General features: G+C 53.6%; 1 protein-coding gene across 2 annotated transcripts in view; it reads right to left on the minus strand.

Moving 5' to 3' along the window:
* The window catches only part of RASGRF1 (Ras protein specific guanine nucleotide releasing factor 1), a 128,544-nt gene that overhangs the window by 53,998 nt on the left and 58,698 nt on the right, over positions 1 to 15,848 (minus strand). For both annotated transcript variants that reach the window (XM_010350423.3, XM_003921695.4), the window contains exons 7-11: positions 13,912 to 14,105; positions 12,994 to 13,103; positions 9,394 to 9,512; positions 6,951 to 7,111; positions 2,146 to 2,209 (exon numbers count right to left, since the gene is read on the minus strand). In XM_010350423.3, the coding sequence (XP_010348725.1) occupies positions 2,146 to 2,209; positions 6,951 to 7,111; positions 9,394 to 9,512; positions 12,994 to 13,103; positions 13,912 to 14,105 (648 nt within the window). The remainder of the gene's footprint in view (positions 1 to 2,145; positions 2,210 to 6,950; positions 7,112 to 9,393; positions 9,513 to 12,993; positions 13,104 to 13,911; positions 14,106 to 15,848) is intronic.

The raw sequence follows: 15,848 nt of genomic DNA on the forward strand, positions 1-15,848 counted from the left end.
CCACTTGCTGCTACTTTCGGAATGTTACTTTCCTAAGTGGGGAACACCCACTTCAAAGATGGAGAAACTAACAGATGGAGTGCACAAGTAGCTTATAACCACACAGGGGAGTTCCGGATTCAGAGCAGAAGAACCTGGAGGAATCAGAGTCTGCCCTCTGCCCTTATCGTATCCATGGAGGTGAGGTCCCACACAAGGACTGGTCCAAAGTTCTCATCAGAGCAGCCAAGCCAGAGAGGCAGGAGAATCAGGGGAAGGGGCCGGAGGACCCAGAACTTTAGGAGGGCCAGCCAGGCCTTCCTGCCACCCCAAGGTGGTTCTGGGGCCAAAAGCGGAATTTCAACATCTTAAACTTTTACGGATTGGGCTGGACATTTAGTTCAGTTTAGAGTTCCCCGAAGCAAAAGTAAATTCCAGGTATTTTTATTACTGCTCTTAAAAAGTTCCTTGGACTCTTGAAAGCTATTTCTTTGGAAGAACTAAGATCACAGCTTCAAGATTCTTTTCAACGCACTCACATTAATTGGGGTGCACTGAACGGGTTAATGGTGTAAAAGGGCCCGCTTTGGCTCTCCGTTGCTCTGAAGCTCTATAGCTGTGTGATGCTGGGGTGCTTTCCTTCCCTCTCTGGGCGTCAGATGTCTTCCTGTGCAACAGGAGCGGGACCTGATTTCTCTGAGATTCCCGTCCCTTCTGTTCTGACACCTGAGAATTTTAGGAGTCCTTGCAGGGCATGCGGGAGCCCACTCTCCTGGCACTATGCTGGCGGCTCTGAGAAGTGGGTGTCTGTGTGTGGGTGTGTTTCAGGTGGCGAATGCTTGTGGCCATGCCCCCATCCCCCTGAGCTTAGGAGGGTAATGAATTCTGCAGCCAGACAGTGCTGATTGAGTCGGCTTTCCTGTGAACCTGCCGTGGCCAAGACCGTGGCCGAGATGAAAGAAGGCTGCACTGGCAAAAGGCCTCCAAGTGAGCTGCCTCCTCGTTTATTCCTCCCGTGGGGAACCACTTGGCTTGGCCCTTATTGGAAAGGCATGAGGGAAGCAGAGCTCAGCGGTAGCAGGGGCTGAACTGAGTGTGTGCGTACGGGCGTGTGTGTGTGTGTGTGTGTGTGCTTGCTGAGTGTATGTGCGTCAACCCCAGACCCATGCCCACCCCCATGCCATGCTGAGCCTACAGTGCTTAGGGGCTTCAGACACAGCCCACTCCAGGAAGCCCAGTCTGAGGAGGGCAAAGAGCATGGGTCCTGCTGGTATCCCCACAGGGCAGGGCATCCAGAGGCATCTCTGAGGGTCTTGGCTTGAGGTCAGGGAAGAAGGGAGATGAGTGCCAACTTGGGCCCAATCAAGAGACAGCAGTAATCCCACCCCCTAATCTGAATAATGACCTCACCTTCAATTCTGATGCCTGGGGAGATAAATCCCATCAAATCTCACAGCACCAAGGACTCTGCCCTCCGCGCACTTCCCCATCCAGCCCCATTTGAGTCGTTCAGCCTCTTCTCACTGAGGCCTTGCCTTCCCTCCTGGCCCCTGCTAGGGTACAGCTGCCCCTCTCAGGACGCTTAGCTCTGCGATCCCTCTGTCACTGGTCCCTGCACATTCTGTCCTTTTCCACTGCAGGACAGAGATGGGGTTGGGTGTCTCTTTGGCTCCCAGCATGTGTCCCTGACAGCCCTCGTGCATATAACCCACAGGTGTGGGAATAAGGGGTGCTCACTGAGATGCTGTGACCCCCGAAACCTAACAGTGCCAACTGGTCCAGCAGCCCAAGGAGCTTGGAAGGAATCGGGAAGGTGGATCAGGGCTATTACCCGAGGGGCTGGGAGCTCTTTCTTTAAAGCCCCGGCCTCCGGCCTCTCTGCACCTTACTGGAAGTACGAGCTGTAGCAGGGGCTGAACAGAGTGTGTGCGTGAGGGCACGTGTGGACCTCCCCACCGCACTTCAGCATCCTCCCTTCCTCCCAAAGAAACCAGCGCCTGGCCAAGCTTTAGGAGTGAGCATGCGCCTTAGCGTGCGAAAGCACGCATGCGCACGTGCAGCTTTCACGCACACCCTCCTCTGTCCAGTGCCTGGCCAAGCTTTAGGAGTGAGCATGCGTGTTAGCGTGCGAGCACACGCATGTGCACGTGCAGCTTTCACACTCACCTTCCTCCTCCGTGCTTTCTGGCTCCTCCAATAAAGTGCAGTCAATGAGGGATATGACTCCATTCTGAAAAAGAGCAGCAGGGGCCGCTTTGGATTGAGGGGTAGATGTGCTGCTTTAGGAGAGTCTGGATGACTGGAACTCCTCGGGTCGGAAGGGACTTTCACAGGGAGCACACACACAGACGTACGGATATGTTATATGCCAAGTGGGTTATTTTGCTTTTTCAGTTGAAGGACTTTATCTTCATATAAGAAGCTCAACCAAGAAGCTCAATGCCCCCAACGGGGATTGTCTCAGAGAGGCCTTCCCCGAACAAAGATTGTGTTAAGGCCATGGGCAGAGCGGCCAGAACCTGACCTGCCTGGCCCCTTCTTGCTTTGGCAGAAGCTCTAGGACATTGCTTCTCGGTCCTAAATCTGCAGAGGTTTGAAATCTCCTGTTTTAGGCCAAAGCTGTCAGGTTACCCACAAAAGACAGAGGCTGGTCTTACGGGTATGGTTATCCTCATTTCACAGGTGAAGAAATGAAGACAGGGAAGTTGCATGTCTTGTCTAAGGTCCCCTGGCAAGTTAGCAGGGAGTCTGGAGAGAGCCTCAAGGGCCCAATCCCATTCTTGGTCAGTTGCTTATTTTTAATTATTAGGAATACCTGGAAAAATGCCTCCCATCCATGAGTGTGTGAGTAACTCTTGGGCATGAGGTCCCTTGACACTGCAGTGAGAAATAAGAGTGGCCACAACTGTGGTGCTTGTAGACACGCTTGCAGATTCTTCCACATTTCTCTTTGCAGAAGATGAAGCCTAATTCCCTTCTGGAGTGTGGGCTGGACTTAGTGACTTGTATGTGATTAAAAGAATAAATCAGAAGTGACCGTGTGCCACTTTGGAGACTACAGCCTCCTGCTTGCTCTCTTGCTGTCTCTTGCATCACCTGTTCTGGGGACACTGACTGGCATGTTGTGGGAAGAGGTCTATGAATGAGGAACTGAGGCCTCCCACCAACAGCCATGGAACGTCTTAGATAAAGGATACTCTGGCCCCAGTTGAGCCTGCAGAACACCACGGCCCCAGCTGACATCTTGACTACAAACCCATGAGATACCCTGAATCAAGACCACCCAGGTAAGTTGCTCCTGAGTTCCTGACCCACAGAAGCTGTGAGGTAATAAATATTTGTTTTAAGCTATGACATTTGGGGGTAATTTGTTACATAGCAACAGATAAGTAGCACAGTAATGGATGATAATGGAGGCCTGGCTATGTGACTAATCTGTATCTGGAAATGCTTACAGAGCAGGCTGTGCCTTGGGAGGCAAAGTAGGCCACCAAACCCTGGGTTTGACTTCTTGCTTCTCTCTTTGTTAGCCTCGCTTTAACCCCCCAGGACTAGCCCAGTGGGCCTTAAGCCCACCCAGCGATGTCACTGGGCTTGATCATTCTGAAAGCCCCATCTAGCTCTGACATTCTCTTACTTCAGGGTCTCAGGAATTCTTACAGTGGTTTCACATCTCGCAGATCTGTAGTGTGCCCCCCTTCAGAAAAGAATGAAGACATTCATTTGCCACTTGTGATATTCAGAGAGAAGTGATTTGAATTTTAGCTTGTGGCTATTGGAGACTAGAGCCTAGTGATTAAGAACACAGACTCTGGAGCCAGCGGGCTGGGTTCAAATCCCAGCCCTGTCACATGCTGGCTCCTTCTGTCTCATTTCCCTTGTCTATATAAAATGGGGAAAATGATAGTATCCATCTCAGGAGGTTGTTCTGGGAATTAAATATACATAACATATTTGAGTGAGTTCTTGTAAGCAAGGGCTTGATATTGTGATTACAAGTTCATTATTACATAATTAAGAGTGACAATGTCTGTTACCTATTGAGCACTTAGTGTGTACCTGATACCAGAACTCTCTCACTCCTCTAAAGGAGGTATTTCTATACCCTTTATGCAGATAAGGAAACTGAAGCATTGTGAGGCCCTGTGACTTGTCTGAGGTCACCTACTGGTGGGTGGCACTGCTGGGATTTGAGTTGATTTCTGATTCCATGTTCTTCATCAGTGTGCTAAGAGACTTTTAAAACTAAAAACAGCTGGGTGCACTGGCTCATGCCTGTAATCCCAGTACTTTGGGAGGCAGAGGCTGGAGGATCACCCGAGGTCAGGAGTTCCAGACCAGCCTGGCCAAGATGGTGAAACCCGGTCTCTACTAAAAATACAAAAATTAGCCGGGTGTGGTAGTGGGAGCCTGTAATCCCAGCTAATCGGGAGGCTGAGGCAGAAGAATCACTTGAACCCAGAAGGTGGAGGTTGCAGTGAGCAGAGATCATGCCATTGCACTCCAGCTTGGGCGACAAGAACAAAACTCTGTCTCAAAACGACGACGCCAACAAAAACCCACAAAAAACTAAAAACAAACAAGCAAACAAACAAAAAACTCCACATAAAATAAAACTAACATAAAAACATGCTTCCGGACTTTCAGAGCCTTCGTGTCTTCAGTTTAACCCATCCCCACTGACCTCCCCACGTCCCCCAGCTGAGACAAGAGTTCTTCTCAGTAGAAACTCCAGAGCTAATGAATATTGAAAGCTTTCCTTGATACATAATTTGGTTAAAACAGAAGCATTCAATATTTGGGCATTAATTTCCCCTTGTGCAGCCAACCAGCTAATTTGCGGCAATGTGAACATAAAGCAGTATATTCCCTGAAGCCACTGCTGGGTCTGTTAGCTCTGCAGGGGGTTCCAGGCCAGGCCTCCAGGGTCTGGAAGAATGGTTTCCCTGATGCTAGGGCTTACTTAAGAGCACTTTCTGGCCCTTTCCAGGCCTCAGTGTGTTCAGTATCTGCCGAACTGCAGATACACATACCCTGTGAGCTCACTGCTAACTTATCTCTGTGAGGTCAGTGTCCCTATTTGACAGAGGAAGTGTGGAGAGGGGCAGGGTCTTCTCCAGGGTCACATGTGTGTAAGGGATGGAGCTGGGACTGATGCTGAGCTCAGAGCAATGAGACAAGCAGTGGGCTATGCTGGGGGACAGGAGATCCTGCCCAGGCCACAGGCTTTACAGCAGAGGTGGCACTTGAACAGGCCTTGAGGTATGTGAAGGAGGTCTGCTGGGGAGGAGAGGCTGTGGGGCTGAAGACAGCACAAGCAAAGGCCCTGGGGCCTGCAAGGAGGCAGGAGTGGGTCTGAGACGCTCATTCCCTCCACCTTTAGGGATGAGCTGTTGGCTGAGAGCCGGGGCCTCATGCAGGGCTGTGAGGTCCCGAGGGTGGCTCCGTGTGGAGCAGTTCGGCAGCCTCCAGGGCTCCTGTGCTGGAGGAGGGGATGCCTGAGAAGGTCGCTCGGAGGGGCTCTGTCAGAGCTCCTTTAGGGTGGAAATGAAATAAAGGCTGAGTGATGCCCTGGCCCTCAGCCAGTGGAGGCCCTCCACCCTGCCCCCACACACCATACACACACACACACACACACACACACCACACACACACACACACCACCCACAAACACACCACCCACAGACACACACACACCACACACAGACACACAAACACATACCTCACACAGACACAGATACATACACAATACAAACACACACAGAGACACACACATACACCACACAGAGACACATGTACACAGAAACATACACATACCACACACACGTACACATATACCACACACCATATACATCCATATAGACATACACAGATATACATATAGATACACCAACACATACTCATACCCACCACACATATACACAAAGACAACACATATACACACATATGTATACCATACACCACACACACAAATACACACAAATTCACAGAGACACAATACACAGAGACAAACACACACACCATACACAAGTACACACACTATGCACACAAATACAGACACACGCACATACACACACATCACATACACAAACACATATACACATACATACATACTAATATGATTTGGCTGTGTCCCCACCCAAATCTCATGTTGAATTGTAGCTCCCATAATCCCCACGTGTCATGGGAGGGACTCAGTGGGAGGTAATTGAATCACAGGGGTGGGTTTTTCCTGTGCTGTCCTTGTGACAGTGAATAAGTATCACAAGATCTGATGGTTTTATAAAGGGCAGTTCCCCTGCACGTGCTCTTTTGCCAGCTGCCATGTAAGACGTGCCTTTGCTCCTCCTTCTATAAAGGGCAGTTCCCCTGCACACGCTCTTTTGCCTGCCACCACGTAAGACGTGCCTTTGCACCTCCTTCACCTTCTACCATGAGTGTGAGGCCTCCCCAGCCATGTGGAACTGTGAATGCCTTAAACCTGTTTTTCTTCATAAATTACCCAGTCACAGGTGTTTAATAGCAGTATGAAAATGGACTAATACACACAGATATAAACACATATCGACACACACATATACACATATACCACACACACATACACACACATGCACATGCACACACCACATAAACACACATAGACACACACACATACACACACACACACACATACACACACATGCCTTTTAGGGGTTCTTCCAGGCCCTCTGGCTCCTCTGCCCAGGTGCCCAGTGTGGGGAATCTGAGGCCCTTGATTCTCACCTTCCCATCTCCCAGGATTTTGCTAGTGGAAAACTGGTCAAGTTCTGCTCGCACCAACTGGCCAAACTATGAGGTGTGTGTATCTGTGTGTGTGCACGTACATGTCTCCGACGCTCCACCCATCATCTGGGCCACAGACCCAATGGCCAGGACAATGCCTGCGTGACCCTGGCTGGGTGGCTTCACAGCCCCCCTCCCACAGCCCTTACCTTGGTCAGGTGAAGCTTCCCTCCAGAGCCTCTGGTACAGATAATCAGATGCTTAGAAAACAGGAAGCACTGTCGCTCACCCTCTTTCTTCAGGGACAGAGACCCCAGGCGCCCCCTGGTGATCTTGCCCTTTTCGGACATGGGCACCTGGATGAGGGAACCTGTGGGTAGAGGAGAGAAACCCTGAGCCCATTTCCCGGGGTGACCTTTGCCTCTGACCCAGCTTTGAAGGTTGAGATGCTGGGGCTGCAGCAGTGGGACAAGTCCTTTCTGGTTCCCAGTGGCAAATGTGGCCCTGGGATGCTCCTTTAGGCCTCTCTGCAGGGCCAGATGGCTGGGGGATGAGAAATGATCAGAGAAGCTGCACGCAGGGTCCACTGACCTCCCAGCCAGGGGCTAGGGCCTCAGCAAGCAAAGGAACCCCAGAGGGCATGGTCCACGTGGTGAGAATGAAGGGCTGGGCTGAGGTCTGGGGATGGTGAGGGACTAAACAAGTGAGGAGCTGGCTGCAGGCCCTGAGAGGTTAACAAGATACATTGCACTCCTGCTGGGAACTGCTTAGGGCAAACCCTGCCTCCCATCCTATTTGTAAAAAAGACAGCTACTAAGATTAAAAAAAAAAAAAAAAAAAAAAAAAAAAAAAAAAAAAAAAAGACACATTGCATTCCTACTGTCCACAGCCATGGCAGACATCACCAATCGATCACCGCACCCTACTGCAGAGCCCAGACAGAGCCTCCCAGTCCTCAGCACAGCGCTCTAGGACATCATTACTGAGCAGAGTAGGCACCTGTCACGAAACCCATTGCTGCCCTACTCTGGTCTCCCCTCCCTAATCATATTCTACAGGCCCCCTCCCCACGGACGTCCGCAGGTCCTCACTGTCCCCAGGATTCCGGCACTCGAGGCCCCCCAGTGGTCTGGCTTGGGCACACCTCCCAGCCTGCCCCCTTGCCATTGTCCCCTTCTTCTGCCTCACATGTAGTGTAGGTCAAGTTAGCCTGAGTGTCACTCTCAGTCCTGAAAAGCCCTTCCTTCACTCTGTCTTCCCTGCGAATTTCTGCTTATCCTTGGGAAAGCCCTCGTGACTCTCTTGGTCCTGCCTGAGGCCACTGCTCTGCGTCTTGCATCGAGGAGATCCACCTGGCTCATGTTCCTGTGTTTGTCCCCTCGTGACTCTCTCCCTCTGTACAACAGGCTTCCGGAGGGCAGGGCTGGGGCTATTCTCTGAGTATCCCCAGAACCCCGCATAGGCTGGCATAAGCAGGACAGGTATCAGTGTTGGTTGCATGGTTGAGAAGTGAGAAACACCTTGCAGAATCCACTCACTTTGTCTCCAGGTCCAGCCCAGCTGGAGATGGAGAAAATGCTTTGGCTCAGGGTGATAGAGCAGATTTCTGGTCTGTGGGGACACTGCCCACCCCAGGAGGGCTCATTTCTTGGGCTACTTCCAAGCCAGGTCCACTTGGGGTTCCTTCAGAGGGTGCCTAAAATACTATGTGAGAATACTTCTGGCATAGAGAATGCCCGGCACAGCCCGGGGGGAGCCGAGAGACAGGCAGGGCTGGCTCTGGACTCAGCAGGTCACAGGGTGAGCCTGGGGAAGGACATAGAGGCCACCACACACAGGGGCTGGGACAAAACTCTGAAAAGGTGATACCCTTGTCCAAGGCAGCTGCACAGGCCAGCAGGAGGCGCTGGTAAGTATTTCATTAGTCAGAGAATCCCAGGGCTACAGAGAAGGGGCTCTGGAGGTCCATTTGAGGTGGAAGTCACCTGTGACGCATGCCAGCAGGAGCTGAGTCTCCCACAGAGCACAGAAGTTGAATGTGATGAATTTCAAATGCACTGCAGTTCTGAGGTCAGTCCCCTGACCCACAGAGAGGCTTCACCTGCCACTCTCAACAGGGTCCTGTCGTGTCTCTCGAACACTGCTCCCAAGATGATCGAGGCTGAAGCGTGGGAAGATTTCTACCCGTGAGAACCCTGGTGCATGTGGACTCTCCAAAGCAGCAGACAATGGCGAGGAAAGGACGGGGGATGGACCCAGCAGTGATCCCTCCCAGACACTGAACATGCTTCTGACTCACAGAGACAACTGTTAGCTTCCTCATCCCCCGCCCCACACCTTCTCCCCAAAAAGGACATGTCGGTGTTTACTATGACATACAATAGACAAACCAAGGCCATCTGGGTAGAATTCTGTTTACATCTGGAGAGAAGGAGACTGTGAAAACCAATAATATCTGCATCTATATGTATAGATATGACATCTCCATATAGCTGTTGCATTCCGCCAGCAGCCTGGAAATATTCTGCAATCACATTGGCAGGTCTTGGCATGTGGCAGCCACACCGACTGCCGGTGTCCCCAAGCGCCGCCTCCCTTCCGCTGCCGGGGCCCACCTACTGGGGTGGGGGAGGCAGGGTTCAGAGGCCATACCTTGTCTCACAAAGGTCTGGCTGGTGTCCAGGAGGATCTCACAGCCTTCAATGATCATGCGCTCGATGGCCAGGTTTTTCCGGATGTTCTCTGTCTCGCTTACTTCATCGTGCATTATCCTGCAGGGATGTGAAATTGCACAGTCAGACACGGGCTGCCCCCACTTCCCAGGGAGGCGAGAATGCCTGGCTTCTGGCCAGACCGAGGAAGGATGCCTGGCACCCGGATTCTCAGGTGGGGCCTGTAGTCATGGAGGGAAGGGAGCATGCATTTACTGAGTGCCTGCTGTGTGCAGGGCACTTCACAGGCCAAGTGTTGTTATTTCAGAAAAAAGAAAACAGAAGTCAGCAGCTATGAAGCAGATCTGTCAGATTTTAGAGTCTGAACTATGCAGAACAGACAGCAGGGGCAGCCCGGCACTGGGAAGCATGTGGGAGCACAGGAGGCATCCTGTGTTCATGACCCGACCCTCGTCCTGCCCCAGGGCCTTTGCACTTGCTGTCCCTTCTTCTTGAATGCTCTTTCTCCAAATATTTGCATGATTGTATCCTTCATATTGCTTGAGCCTGAAATGGCTTATCTTTTGGAGCATGTGGCAATCCTGCTGGCTCAGGGGATGACTGACCTTAGCCTATTTCTGAAGGCTCCGGCCCTTCTGGGAGGGAGTATGGACAACTCCCCTATTTATTGCTCCCACGACTGCTGTAATACTCCTCCCTTCCAAGAGGTGGCGCCATTCAATAGCTTTAAAAAAAATGGCGCTGGGAAAAGGTGGGTGTGAGCTGCCAATTTCACCTTGGTGGGTTTCCAGGAGTCTTGGGAAGCGGGTGAGGAATTTGGCAGGAGCAGGGGCTGGGGAGTGGGAAGTGGGGGCTTCTGGCAAAAATACCCCACCTACTCCAAGCAAAGTACGAAGACTTTTAGATGCCTGAATTTCTAGTTAAGGCAAACAGGAGGGCTGGTTAATACATGTGGCTTACAAACTTCTCTCATGGACATTACCCAATTTAAACCCCACGACAATGAAAGATGACACTGCCTGTTCTGGAGCTGGATCTGTGCGTAACTGAATCAGCACGACATGGAGCAAATTCCTCAAACCCTCTGATCCTGAGTTTCCTCATTTACAGAATGCTGAGGTGAAGGTGGAATGAAGGGATTTCAGGAACCGGCCCATGCCTTGCCATGCCATGGCTGGCGCACGACAGCTGCTGGAGTAAAGGCTAGTAGAGATTGCCGTTGTATTCTCATTGGTTGCAAAAGAGTTATTATCTTTCCTGCTTTAGGCCATGCATTTCAGGATTAAATTCATTCAACTAGCTCTTTAATAAATGGGCCAGGGACTTTAGCTGGAGTCTCTTCCTTGGGAGCCTCAGTTTCCCCTTTCTTCCCCAGCAATGCTCTTCTGGGAAGCCCAGGTCCCCATGTGATGTTTGAGAGGTGGGTGCCTCGGGGCCGATGCTAGTTTCCTAGAGATGGAGTCATTCATTCTGGAAGTAGCCAATGGCAATTCAAACCACTTCTCTTGATGAGGGTGGGGTTTTATGGGGGAAACCTGTATCTGGTAAAACACAAACGGGTAACGGCAAGGTAGCAAAGCTAGTTTTCCTGAACAGCTGCAGTTTACACGTTGTAAGTTGCAGCCCCAGCTGGGGGTTTGTGTTTGGGACTCGTATGCACACGCACAGATGGGGAGCTCTGGGAAGGCGGTGGGAGTTTCCAGGCGGCAAGGCTCCCAGGAACCCTGGAGATGATGACTCGGCTTATCAGTGGGAAAGTGAGAATACGGGGGTCAGGATAAACAGGTGGGGATCTCTACCCAGTCCCCAGAGGTAGGGAGTGTTTTTGAGCACAGCGCAGGACGGCGTTGGCTATCTCATGGCTTCCTGCCTGTGGGAGTGTGAGAGGAAAATGAAAGGGACGCTGTCCTGAGTTAGGAAAAGCTTCTGTGCAGCTAGGGCTGGGTTCAGGGTCAGGTACAGGCGGTTGCATGGGAGGAAGAGTAGGCTGCACACCCAGGATCCTGGGGATAAGGGGTCGGGGACTTATGTCAAATACCTCAACACCACGTACCACCTGCAGCTCTGTTTGCAACTGGATAGGGTACCCCTCAGCAAGGAGGAGGCCAGCTGCCTTACAGGAGTCCCGAACCTTGTCCCTTGAGGAAGAGCGTGCAGGATGTGGATTTCTGGGCATGGGAAGACAGGAGCCCCCCCTACCTTCCTGCTCGGTGGTTTTGTTCCTCTGCTATCACACCCTGATGAGATCCTTGCCGTGATTCTCCACGCAGGTGTGGAAACTGGCTGGGTCATGGAAGGATCGGGGGTGGGGGGGCAGCCTGTACTCTGTGCTGGTCCAGCCTGGCCCTCCCTCCGCCCAGTTGGGAGCTGCGGCCTGACTGGTAACCTGCTGCTGGCCTCAGGAAGACTTTCAGGGCACTGAGTGTTTGGCAGGGCTCTGGGTAGGGATGGGGCTAGATCCCAGGCGCTGCAGACTGAACCCTTCTTTGTAACCCTTGGTAGCCCAGTTCTAACCACAAGGCCCCTCCTCAGCTCTTCACAGGGTGGACACCCCGGTCTCAGTTGTTGGTTCTCACCTTGTTCCTGTCCAAACTAATTCCCTTGGCAATCTCGCCAGTGCTGTGACTCTGAACACCCCCTGCAAGCTGCCAGCTGCCAGATTTCTCTCCCCTCCACTCCAGACTCACATTCCCCAGTCCCTTCTTCTCATCTCCACCTGGACACTATATTTGTGTCTCAGGCTCAGTGCGCTCCCAAACAAGCTCCTGAACTCCCCTCCACACCTGTCCCAATGCCGTTTCTTCCGGCTCCGGTAATGGCACCTCTGCCCTCTGGCAGCTCTGCCCCACATGCTAGAGTCATCTTGACTCTATAGTCTTTCCCTCTCCACATCAAAGCCATCAGAAAAGCCCGTTGGTTGCACCTTCCAAATGCATCCAGGACCTGAACCCGCTCCTGGCTTCCACTGCACCGGGGTCAATCTGCTGCCTGGGGTGCTTCAAGAGCCCCCTCGGTGTTCCTCGATGTCTGACCTTGCAGAGGAAGTTTCCCTCTGGGCTTCAGGGCCTGAAAGACGGCCACGTGCGAGGCCTTGACCAGAGAACTGGGCACTGGATTGGACAAGCCACGTGCTGGCCCACCACTGTCGCTACCTGCTCCTGATTGGCTGGAGTCGTGAGCGCACGAGGGCCTGACACCCACGACCTCCTCTAGCCCTCCTATGGCCACAGGTTTTGACACACTGACACTGGAGAACAGAAAAAAAAAAAAAAAAAAGGGCAGAGAGTGCCTGGGAGTCCTGGACACCTCCCTCTCCTGGGAGATGCTGAGTGCTCAGGGCCCTTCCTCAGGCCCCATCTGTGCCAGGGACAGCACAGGACCCACCATTCCTGCCCACCAGGACTTGAATTGTGACCCCGTCAGGACCACTCCAGGGGACTCTACTTGGAGCTGCAGCAAGCTGTGCCCTCCCTTTCAATCCCCTTCTGAACTCGAGCTCTGTCAGGGGTTCGAACTCCTGAGGAGGGGCGTCCTCAGCCCCCTTGTGCTGCCGATCTGGTGTACTGAGGCCAGGCCTCACCTGGACAGCTCCTCCAGTTTGGACTTGGCATAGTCCAGGCTGTTGCGTTCGACGTGCTCATGAGGCGTGTGGGCCAGGAGCTCGTGGAGGGTCAGGATGTACCTGGGGATCTGCAGGCAGGTGGGAGGGGTGAGGGTGGAGAAACAGCCAGGGAGACAGGGCCGGGGAGCAAGGCCGGGGCAGATGGGAAGAGAGAGGGAGAAAGAGAGAGAGAGAGAGGGAGGAGAGTGGGAGAGTGGGGAGAGAGGGGAAGAGAGAGGGAGGGAGAGGGAGAGAGAAGGAGAGACGGAGGGGGAGAGACGGAGGAGGAGAGAGAGAGGAAGAGGGAGAGAGAGAGCAAGAAAGGGGGTGGGGTGGGGGAGAAGAGAGAGAGAGATCGAGGGGGGCGGTAGGGGAGAGAGAGAATGTTTCAGCCCAGAGAACTTCCATGAGCAGAACGGGGGGAAGGAGACAGGCGGCCCTTTGGTCACAGACTCTAACGTAGAAGGTCTTTCAGGGTCTTGTCTAAGGTTGTTCTGTGGCTGAGGGTGGGTGGGGCTGCTCAGGAGCCAGGAGGGAAAGGTGGGGTGGACAGGCCCGCAGTCATCTTGCTCTGCATCCGGCCTCACCCAGCTGGTCCTAACCACCTTCCCTGCCCACTCCGGCAGCCCAGAGCTGGTGCGTGCTAAGCCCTGTGCCAACACTGCCCAGGCCCCGCCCCACTGCCCCGCCCCGGCCCCGGCCCTCACTGCCCCGGCCCCGCCCTCACCACCCGGCACCGCCCCCATTGCCACAGCCCCGCCCCTCACCGCCCGGCCCCGCCCCTCACAGCCTGGCCCCGCCCCTCACAGCCTGGCCCCGCCCCTCGCTGCCACGGCCCCGCCCCCACGCCTGCCTCCCCGCCTCTCCCTTGCTTGCCGACGCAGGGTCAGCCGCCACCTGGAACATGGGGTAGGTGAGGAAGGTCTCGAGCGTCCTCTCCTCGCAGTCCGGCTTGGCCTCGTAGTGCTTCAGCAGCTTGTCGAAGTCGCGGTTCTGCTTGCAGTGGGCCAGGATCTGCAGGCTGTACTGGTGGTTGCGGACGAACTCTTGGTAGATGTTGAGCATGGGCAGCAGAATATCAAACAGGTCCGCTGGAAGGACGGGGCAGGGCGGTCCGCGGTGGCTGGGGCAGCTTGCTGGGGACAGCACTTCCGAGGCCCCCAGCTCCCCAGCTACACCCAGAGAGGCCAGGGGCCAGGTTCAGCTTCCCCACCCGAGACATCTCTGCTCTTGGGGATGACCCCAGCACACTGCCCTATCCACTGCCGGTAGGTGGGCCCCCGTCATTGGGACCACATTAGAATCACAGACCCTCAGAGACAGGGCGGGGTGTGTGTGTTTAGTCTGACATTTGTGATGGGAATGTCAGAGACAGGAGGTGGAGTGGGCACTGTGGGGTGCCGCTGCCACCTGGATGCCTCCAGCCGCCAGGAGTGCTGGTGGCCGAAGGCTCTCAGCTGGGTCCCTCTCCAGGGATTGCTCTCAGCTGGAGGAGGCTGCCTTGCCTAGGCTGCTGCCTCCCCAACTTCAATTCAGGACATCAGCGTGAGGCCACTCCTTCTCCAGCGCTTCCTGCGGGTCGGGGTCAGCTGAGGCTTCTGTGGCACAGCCGTCTGGTTCCTCCCTCTGCCTGCCCCTGTGCCCTGTGATATGATGGTCTAGGACACTCCTTAAGAGGCCTCCCTCCCTCCTGGAGCCTCCGTCCTGAGACAGAAGTGGCCTATCTGACGTCACAGGGGAAGTCAGCAGCTGGCCTGGAGCTGGGTCTCCTGATCACGCCCCCAACCTCCACTCCACCATTCCAGGGCTTTTCTACCATATGGCACGTGAGTCTCTGCTCCTTCGTCCATGTGTCATTGTCCCAGCAGGCCTTCCTGGCTCTGTGCCTTCTAGTTCGCTGGGCATTTGGCAGGGCCCTGGGTAGGGCTTGTGGCTCTAGCTCTGTTTCGAGCTTCCTGGGAATGTAACCTGCCTTTCCAGTGCCCCCAAGTCCCGACCAATCTCCTCAAATCTCTGCCCTTCAACACTGGATAGGCTGGGATGGAGTCATGTGAAACACCTTCTTTATCTTTTTTTTTTTGATAGAGTCTTGCTCTGTTGCCCAGGCTGGAGTGCAATAGCAGTCCCACTGCAACCTCTGCCTGTGTTCAAGTGATTCTCCCACCTGAGCCTCCCAAGCACCTGGGACTACAGGTGCGGACCACTACTCCCAGCTAATTTTTGAATTGTTGTGTTTTTTACAGAGATGGAGTTTCACCATGTTGGCCAGACTGGTCTCGAACTCCTGACCTCAGGTGATCTGCCTGCCTCAGCCTCCCACAGTGCTGGGATTACAGGTGTGAGTCATGGCGCCTGGCCTAAACATCTTCTTACAAGCCTCATTTAAGAAAGAAAACATGCTTTCTTTGTAATCAACTCTAAATGGGAGCTCATATGATGGGTGACCACCCACCTGATGGACAGTGTCTTCAACAATAAAACTGCAGATGCAGACCCTATCTTTCTAAGGACGCTTCTGATTCTGACCCTAGAGCAGGCGTCCCCAAACTTTTTACACAGGGGGCCAGTTCACTGTCCCTCAGACCGCTGGAGGGCCGCCACATATTGTGCTCCTCTCACTGACCACCAATGAAAGAGGTGCCCCTTCCTGAAGTGCGGAGCGGGGCCCGATAAATGGCCTCAGGAGGCCGCATGCGGCCCTTGGGCCGGGCTGTAGTTTGGGGACGCCTGCCATAGAGAAAGGATCTTTGAGTTGAGAAAAACAATAGTGCCTACCTCTCCCTGGGAAGCCTCCATGCCTGAGGGGAGGTAGAGGGAAGCTCTGGAGAACCGAG

This window comes from Saimiri boliviensis, chromosome 5, assembly GCF_048565385.1.
Source record: "Saimiri boliviensis isolate mSaiBol1 chromosome 5, mSaiBol1.pri, whole genome shotgun sequence".
NCBI lineage: Eukaryota > Metazoa > Chordata > Mammalia > Primates > Cebidae > Saimiri > Saimiri boliviensis.